The sequence below is a fragment of the Porites lutea genome, chromosome 3 (genome assembly GCF_958299795.1).
Source record: "Porites lutea chromosome 3, jaPorLute2.1, whole genome shotgun sequence".
NCBI classification, from domain to species: Eukaryota; Metazoa; Cnidaria; class Anthozoa; order Scleractinia; family Poritidae; genus Porites; species Porites lutea.
The window spans coordinates 29,577,569-29,587,155 of record NC_133203.1 but is presented as its reverse complement, the minus strand read 5'-3'; the positions used below and the strand labels follow the sequence as shown (position 1 = coordinate 29,587,155).

The 9,587-nt window shown below is 41.0% G+C and overlaps 2 protein-coding genes across 2 annotated transcripts in view; both read left to right on the top strand.

Annotated features, from left to right (window-relative positions):
• Positions 1–825: 825 nt before the first annotated feature.
• LOC140929574 (kelch-like protein 25) lies at positions 826–5,341 on the top strand. The gene is made up of 2 exons (XM_073379325.1): positions 826–1,653; positions 4,012–5,341. The coding sequence occupies exons 1-2, from the start codon at positions 826–828 to the stop codon at positions 4,900–4,902; spliced, it is 1,719 nt and encodes a 572-aa protein (XP_073235426.1). The 3' UTR covers positions 4,903–5,341.
• Positions 5,342–7,692: 2,351 nt separating this feature from the next.
• LOC140929573 (high-affinity lysophosphatidic acid receptor-like) overlaps positions 7,693–9,587 on the top strand; it is a 1,945-nt gene continuing 50 nt past the window's right edge. The window contains exons 1-2 of the mRNA XM_073379324.1: positions 7,693–7,942; positions 8,866–9,587. The exon at positions 8,866–9,587 is cut by the window's right edge and continues 50 nt beyond it. Of these exons, the coding sequence (XP_073235425.1) occupies positions 7,724–7,942; positions 8,866–9,587 (941 nt within the window). The 5' untranslated portion in view covers positions 7,693–7,723. The remainder of the gene's footprint in view (positions 7,943–8,865) is intronic.

Here is a 9,587-nt window from a genome sequence, read left to right as displayed (position 1 = left end):
CTTCTTCCTTATGTGAGGTTTTTTCCTCCAGGCTATCCAACGCAGGTTGCAAGGTATTGCTTGTTCTCTTTTTAGCGCTCGAAACGAAGCTGAAAAGTGAAATGCTCCCAAAGCCTGTGTATTTAAGCAACGTGAATCTGCTTGCGAGTTCAGATAGTGACGACGGTACAAACCGAATAGAGCAGATAATGCAGTGGGTTGTTGGGGGAAAGGAGGGGGGCGGGATATGCAGGGCTGAGATAACCTATACCTCATCGAGACTTCATGAGCGATAGGATACGAGAGCCTCGGAAGCAAGGCGTCCCCACAGAACACCCTTGCTTGTATAAAATGAACTGTTAATAAGTTGGCAAAATCGTGACTGCGATGAATGTACACCAATACAGGCAAAATACACTCATGTAAATGTGATGTGACCTAAAGTGTCTTGTATTGTCATCCTTTTGAACGTGACGAGACGAAACCGGTTGCGTGAGAGTCTATGTTACAAAAGAATTGGTTCCTGCTTTTAGCTGTGCGTATATCAAGTTATGGATGCATTTGTAAAGTTTGGAGTACACTCAAGAAGCTTATCTCGTGCTCTCCATACTTACCGCGCGCATCCACAACTCGATACACTCACGTTATTAAAACACGTCTGACTTGTTTTTTGTTTGCTACTCACTCACTTGGAACATTTCAGGGCTGCTATTCAACCGTAATATGGCATTGTTTGAGCTGACATAAATAATTAGTATAAATTAAAATAAGAACACCGTCTGTACCCTCAGGGTGGACTTTTCTTCAGAAACTGATTTATCATTTGTCCATTTGCTACTTTCAAATATGGCTGCCTATTCTGAGCTTCTTCTGGCAAAGTATGCCCAGTTTCGAGAACAAGATGAATTCATCGACGTTCGCTTAAAAGTGGGTGAAGAGGTTTTCTCAGCTCATCGTATTGTGCTTGCTGCCAGTAGCGATTATTTCCACGCCATGTTTGCTCATGGCATGAAGGAGGCAAACCAGGAGGTAATCGAGCTAAAAGACGAAAATATTTCAGCCGCTGCTTTAAAGAACGTGCTTGATTCCATCTACAGCGGAAATTTCACGGCAGTCAACGATGAAAACGTTTTTGAAGTTCTTGTTGCAGCCGATCACCTCCAAGTTACAAGTGTTGTTCAACAATGTTGTGAATACCTTCAGACCGAATTTGTTCAGCTTCGATCTGACATGCAAACGTATTGTCGCATCTGCACCATAGCTGATCGACACGGTCTGAAAGACCTGCAAGAAGCGACACAGCGCAATATGGCGTCGAGGTACAAGGAAGTTTGTGAAAGTGAAGATTTCTTGTCCCATATCGATGCAGATCAGCTCTCAAACCTTGTGCTTCGAGACGACTTGAGTTCCCCTTCAGAAACATTTGTTTTTAGATCTGTGATGCAGTGGATAAAGCACAAAAAAGAAGAGAGAATGTCGGCCGCCGCCAAAGTTGTCGGAGCTGTTCGTCTCGGGCTGGTGGACATCAAGGATGTTATCAGAGAACTCAATACAGAGGAAATGAAACAAGTGCCAGAGATTCAAAATCTTCTTCTCGAATCACTCGTATATAACCAAATTCCGTCAAGCTCTACTTTTGGTGAAAAGAAAATCATGCCACGCTCGAACGGCCTGGTAAGAGACCGAAAAAACTTAAAAGTTGTTGTTTGTTTTTTTTTTTGTCTTAGTTTTTCTGTCTACTTTGTTTTTCTCTATCAATGACAAAAAATTATCTAAGTGGGCTTACCCGTGTTTCAGTCTTGCAAAACTAATGGGTTGTAATTGTGAGGGCTTAGAACATAAAAGTTCATGACTGCGAACAGAAATATTAAAGGTCCATCACTCATGAGCAGCAGTAATTCTTTCGTTTTCATTCAAAGGTGAAACAAAGGCTTATTGGCTCTTGAGACAAGGGCCCTGGTTGGCATATGTAAATACCAACAAAAACAATGTTTGTAAGAAGACACTGACTTTTTTAAATTCCATTGTGCATCCTTTTTTATGAAAAAAAAATGAGAGTAGTCTATCTTACCGCGAGAGTGGCCGAATGGCGCTTCATTTGAATACATGGCAAATCATGATAAGCTTATGAATTTTGTGAGCTTAATAATTAAGACAAATTACAGAAACAGTATCTTGAAGCTGCCGACGATGATTTACGTTATCCCTTGAAGAAAGGAAAGCAAAGATCCTTTGTTGAAGCTTAAGGCTATATTAGCTAGAGAATAAACTACCCTCAGTGTGTACAGCCGCCCCCTCAAAAAAAGGGCTGAACACAGGCGAGAATAAACGAAATCATGCCACCTTAAACGATGGAGACTTAGGTTTAGCTGTAATAAGGGACTGTGCAATAATTGTCAGGAAGGGGGGGTCCTAAAATGAGCTTCACCAAAGGAAAAATTAGATATAGGTCCCCCCTCCAGCAGCGTCAAGATTAGCTCTGACCCCCCCTCACGTTCTCTCAAAATTATGATGTGCCCCCCCCCTCTCTAACCCGTACCTTTATTCGCCGTACTGCAACGCATTCCACTGCGTCGTCAGGGATGAAGAGCACTTCGAAACTTTGTTCTTCATAATCGTCAATTTCCGAATTGTCTGATTGTTCATTATCTTCTTGGTCTTCGGAACTGCTAGATTGCTGCTCATCCGGGTTTTCTTTACCTTGAGCTTCCCCAGCACCTAGAACACGAGCTACGAGTGCTGCTTTCCCTCCGCTGACAGGTAAACCGTGTTCCTTTAGGTAGAGTTTCAGTTTACTTGCAGACAGCGAGTTGACTTCAACCTCGTCGGACTAATTAATGTCTGGAAGTTTGTTCCTTTCCGTTGCCCGTTTTTTTGCTTTCATTGCGAGGAATTTTTGGTGCTCTATGAAGTTAAAGCATGTGTTCATGTTGATGCAATATTTAGACATTGTGGATAGTCAAAGGAGTGGCATCTGTCTATTTGGAAAATGTTTATTTATTCATTATCGAATTTGCGAAATTTAATTAAGACCCCCCCTCAACTTACTTGAGAAATCTAATGTAGAGCCCCCCCCTCCTTTCCATTATTTTAACTTAAGGCCCCTCCCCTCTGGTTTTAGGGGCCCCCTCCTGATAATTATTGCACAGTCCCTAACGATAGTAATATACTGTCGAAGCCCTCCTTGCGATCACTCTCGTTATCAAGCGACCAGCTCTAGTTACGAACACCTCTGTGAAACTCCGTTTGAGAGAGGTCATTCTCGACTGAGAAAGCTCATTTTCGTAAGCGACCATTTCTAGTCACGACCACCTTTTTTTGATTTACGAGGTGGTCGCTTACGAGAGCTTCGACTGTACAAAAATTTCCAGTTTTGTGTTTAATCCTATAGTTTTGAGAGCAAAGATATGTTTTGGACAAAGAAAAACGTTCTAGTGATTATGGATTAAACACTCGAACCATGTCTCTTTTAACGCGAAATGTTATTTCAAAGACTATACTTCTGATTCAAAAAACAATTGTTACTCTCTGAAATAGGAAGAAATGCGCGACCGTTTACTTATGCAGCATCTCTATGATCAAAAAGAAGGGAATAGAATGAAGGTGTTCCTTCAACAAGTAGCATTCCAAGGCCTTATTTTTAAGTTACGCTATGGTTATCATCTAAGACAAAAGTAGTTGGGACGACTGAACAACTTAACAGTAGTCCATTATAATCTTCAAAACATAGCGTTTCCTCTTTTGCCAAATATTCCCCGTCTCACCCCCCCGTTATCCCCTACAATTCAATGTTGGGATCGGTAACAGAACAAATAATCCAGAAACATTCACGTTTTGCTCAACACTGGGCCAGGGGCGGAGGAAGAAGGAGAAAAAGAGTCAAAAAGTAACAGCCTTCACAACTCATTTGACGATGGTTGAAGGTTACTTTTAAATTTTTTTTGGTGACAAAAAGGTATCCTGGCAAATTTTGTGCTTTCTTATTTATTTATATTTATTTATTTATTAACTTATTTATTTATCTCATGTTAGGTCCTGGTTGCTGTCACTTCTAAGAGTCAAATGCAGTACTTTGATGTTGAAGCTAAAGCATGGAAACCTCTGACAACGTTGCCACCAGCACCTGAAATGAATACTAAGTACCCTTACTCAGTAAAGTTTGGCTGTAAAGTGTTTGTTGGTGATGGGTGCTGGGTTCAATGCTATGACATAGAAAGGAATGTATGGGAATTTAAGCTTTATTACTCTGGTGCAGGAACGATCAGTAACCTTTGCAGTATCAAAGATAACTTGTATCCAATCCCGTCCAGTGTTAGCCACATTCCTGAAAGATATAACTTAGCTGAATGTCGATGGCAAAGATTTGCAAAAGTGAATATTAAAGAAGATTCTTCCAATTCCTTCTATAACAGTGGAGCAACAGCAATGCACTCAAACCTTTATGTACTTTATGGGCATAAAACGAAAGTCCAGTCCTCCTGGCAGATTCAGAATGCAGTGCTACATTGCTTTGATCCACTGAGGAATAGGTGGCAACAAAAAGCCTCAACTTGCCTGCCTCACTTTGGATCCAGTATTTTTGTAGTATCAGGCACATTGTACGTTGCAGGGGGTTGTGTTTCTGTTTTAGAAAGTGGTACACCATTTGGTAAACCGGCACCTGTAGAAGTGTATGACAAAGGAAACAACACATGGTCCGTTGTTAAACAAAGCCGAATTCCACCAAACGAACTTGGTGCAGTGGAAATAAAGGGGAACGTCTATTTTATCATCAACAAATTCCTTATTGATAGTGGTATTAGAATCCCACCAGGAGAGCTTTATCCTGTTAATTTAGATGACTGGAAAAATTTAGGGAAGGTTGACAAAAAGGCAAGCTTGTGCTATATACCACTAAAGAGTGACTCTTTGAACGTGGACTAACTAGATCAATTTAATGGAATTCTTCGCAGTTTAAAATTGTGAAAACGAAAGAAAAACCTGATTAATACTCTCAGGACATTACTCCACCGAACTTGAGATCGTGGATGGTTTAAGCTGCAGCGTAACCGTTCCTCACATCTTACATGAGGTACACATGACATATGGCAGCTGATGTTTCTCTTGGATGATGAAGCCTGATCGAGTAGAAACCATTCCTAAATGTTCCAGCTTTAATTTATTTAAGTCGCCCGATACAAGTAGTAGACAATAGTATTGTGACAAGTGAAAGTACACTAGGCTGTCCTTTATTCGGTATTTGACATTAAGTGGCGTTTTCGTTCCTTAGTCATGTAGCAAACCCGGGACAAAGAACCCCTTGCCACCGTATACAAACTTCAGTCAAATAAATCAAACTAATAGGAATATATTTAAAAATGTTACTGCAAGGGTTTCTCTTTGGTTTCATTTTTGGGGTGTTCCGGAGTGTTTCGGCGTTTCTAGTTTCACTATATGCAGATAATGAGCCCTGGAAGATCTCCCCTATGAATAATGTACTAAGACGCTCGTCGGAAAATTAGAATTAAACCCTTAAAGGAGACTAACCTGAGTGTGTTAAGCCTTTTTTTGACCTTCAAAGGGGACCATACGCCTGCACAATACGATACTGTGTACGATTGCGTTTATATCTTTTAACATACATGTATTTCTATGCTAAACAACACCTTTTTGTCCTAAACACCATAAGTGCGAACAAAATCTGCAATTCGTATTCTTAAGCTACAATCAAGGACACTCATCTTGGGTCACACTGCTCTGATACCTGTCTTTCTCTCTTCCAATGTTGTTTTGTAAATGTTTTTTTCTGTAGACTAGTCCAGGTTTGAGGTCAACTTTGAAAGGGAGAGTGAAAAGGGGGTCAAGCACAATATGTCGACGTTGTTCCTTTAATTGATCCAAGTTCTAATGTTACGGATTGAAGACAACGAGTATCCCTGTCACTTTTACACTGGATTCTCCCCTCGGGATAATGGTCTCCCTGAAATGCCCGTAATTTTTCTCTTTCCCCTAACTTGACTTATGCCTCAAGCTAAGTGGTTATCGGTAACTGTTCACTTCACTTCTTTCATTTTTGTGATCCCCGAGGATAAAGGGCAAAATGAACAAAGCCCAGTGTTTAATTTTTTTTTAAATCCTTAGTTGGATAGACCCCACACTATCAGTGTGTCCTTCGCCACATGCAAGTCCCATGAATCTCCGGATTCTGCAAATCGTCGCTTTTCTTAACCGAACCCGGGCTTCTGTAGACGTGCAGCTTCCTCAAAAATGGATCACCTTGTTCCCAACAGTTTCTGTTCGTGGTTCCAAATTTCGGCCAAGTCTTTAGTGCTCATTCTTCCCAGAAATTCGTCTCTCTTTCTGTTACTTCTAGTCACCTCCTTGCATTGTGCGGCTAGTCATTGATACTTAAGTTTACACCTGTTTCGCTCCTGCGCTCAAAAACAGATGAATTGCGACCCTGTTCCAGACAATAATTACTGAAATTTATAAAGATAGGAATCCTTTTCTTGTGGCCCGCTTACTGATAAAACGACTAGGGGAACGTAATTCCAAACCTAAGCTTTATCAAGAACAATCAGGGATCATGGGGGGAAAAATTCTCCAGATCAAAATGAAGTAAAATATATCCCTCTTACAGAGATAAAGGGTGATTTATAGACCCTAATCTAGATTCAGAGAGGTAAAAAGCATACCCGTTTGAGCGGCACATATCCTTGTAGTCCATATATGGGAGTACCCTCCGCCCCGGGGCCTTCTATTCCCTGTTAATTTTTTTCCTTAATTTATTTCGTGTTGGCAAAGCCTAGTCCCTAGACGTTCTCAGCTCGGTCAATCCTGGACTCTACCGTAATCTGTGACATCATCGACAGAGACTCGCCGAGAACTCTCTAGCACGGACAACTGGGCAAAAGCGTTTGCACAACTGGAAATTTTCCGACCAAAATCTTACAGGTTGTCTTGTCTTCGGGTGAAAACTAACAACCAGCCCGAGAGACAATTAGTATAAACAGGTACCAACAGGTTGTATGCCACCTTACTAAAAAACAATCATACAATCGATATCACCAGACGCCGGAACAAATTTCTCAAAAAATCAAATTTATTCCAATATGTATGTAAAAATGAACTACACCTGGAGAAAAGTATATCACTGAGAAAACTGCGACGGTAAAAGAAATTCATGCGTATCCCAGTCAATATCACCGGGTGATCGCAGTTGATTGGAGGGTTCTACTTCGATGTCGAGGAATTTTATGGTAACAAGTTTAACAACACACAATTGTGATCAGATGGTCAACAAATTTAATGATGTTTAAGTCCGCTCGATTAGAAACCATCTAGAAAGGTGCTTAAACAAGATTCGGCGGATGAGGTAACTGCACCTACATCATCAACCAACGGAGATTTCACCAAGCTTCCAAGTAAAGGAAAATCACTTCGCATCGCCCGGCGAAGCTTGAACGATCTTTAACACTCCAACCAGGACGGTAAATTCAAACCATTCAGAGACTCGAAGGGGTGGCTTACTTCTTTGGTTAACATTTAAAAGAAAACGTTATTTTCATGAAACAAGCCTAAAAAGACTACCTTGACTTGTCTAAGTGCTCTAACCAAATTCGTAATTTGACGGCCTTAACACGCTCTATATATTCCCGGTGTTCTTCGCAGGAGAAACGATCTCTCGAGCTGAAAAGATCTTTCGGTTCGGCTACTTGTCCTCGGTGGTCCGGCGGATCAGCTGTACTTTAACGTAACGGAAAGAATGCCGCTATCTGGCATAGTTCTAATTATTGGAATTCTACTGGGCATAACTACATTAATCGGTATCCTAGGTAACATCTCTGTTTGTCTTGTGGTGTTTTGGAATCGTTCCATGAGGACTCAGCTTCACCTTTTGTTAGTGAACTTAGCCATCGCCGATGTAGGTATGTCTGCGTCTTGCATGCCGTTTGCTGTGGCCACAGTTCTTTTTCACGAACAGGTAAAAGTAAAACGCAATAGAGAAAGTGTTAATAAAGCACCATAAGATGATCACGTGACCAATTTCCTCACCATTTGGTAACACGGCTGCCTTTTTTTCCGCTTGCTACTTTCAACCAACCTAACGATTTTTTCCGGTAGGGGATGCTAATTTGTCCACAGACTCGAAAGTTAGAACCAAATAAATAGCACTGTGTCAGAGTACAGCTGAAGAGATTTCATTTGAATGGTCTCGCCATTGGATTTCATCCACAGATTCAAAAGTTAAAGCTGCATGCAAAGTATATAGTACGACCAAGTGAAAGTATTGCTGAAGAGGTTTCATTTGAATGGTCACATCATAAGATTTCATCCACAGACACAAAAATTAGAGCTGCAAACAAAATATAGTATTATGTGAAAGTGTTTCTGAAGAGGTTTCATATAAATGTTCATGATCATACCATAGGATTTCATCATCAGATTCAAAAGTTAGAACTACATTCTAAATTAATAGTACCATGTAAAAGTACTGCTGAATAGCTTCCATTTGAATAGTCACACTGTACGATGTATCCACAGATACAAAATTCAGAAATGTCTTCCACTTTTACAATTGAGGTAATTTTTTTCTATTTCTTTAATCTTGAAATTTCTTCCTTGGGAAAGGGGTGTATGAAACCTTAAGGCAACCAGGTGATTCCAGGATAGGGCGGCAAATTCCAGGCGTTCAGGGTGTTAGGATGAGAAAGGAAAAATTTTATGGCGATGGTGACTGAACGCCTGAAGAGCACGCGAGGGGGAACACACCCCGTGTGCGCTCCCGTCGCTTCGCTCTAACAAAATTAGCGGGCTAAATCATAATTTAAACTCAGTGACTGAGGCAGTTAGACCGCTGTCTTTTTTGCACAATAAAATGCTAACTCGTAGTTTTGTTCCTTTCAGACAATCGGAAAACGCTTCTGCTATTTCAATGGTTTCATTAACACGTTCTTTGCCTTGGCAAGCGTTCTTACCATTTGTTCTCTCTGTGTTTATCAGTACGTTTCCGTTGTATTACCGCTGAACAAATCCCTCACTAACTTCCGTTGCCTCGTTATGGTGTTGTGCGCATGGACAATTTCGATCTTTCTGGCCATCGGACCTGTGCTGTATTGGGGCCGCTACGAGTTTACATCAAACATTTTTAACTGCGAATACTACCACACGACCAAAGAAGCAGAAATTTCGTACAATATCACTTTGATGCTCTGTGGATTTTTATTCCCTTGCGCTTTTATGCTTTTTAGCTACCTAAGCGTTTTACGAGCCCTGCACAAACATCAATCGCGCATGGCAGTTACGTCGACAATATCTCCGGCGCCCGCTGCCGGATCACCTGTTTCCTTGGAAACAAAATTGCGCATGACAATGTCGGTAGTGTTTTTAACCTTTGTCGTTTGCAGGACGCCTTTTTTCGTCTTTTTGGTACTAGCGACTTACGACTTGGGAAATCCACCCGATTTTCTGGGGCAGCTGTCATTCTGGGCCATTTATCTACACAGTGCGTGCGATCCTTTCATTTACGCGTTTAAGCACACAGAGTTCCAGGAAACGCTAAGAGATATTTTAAGGACATTTAGACTAGCGATCACAGCTAGCTGTTACTTTTGTTCATCAAAAGATTC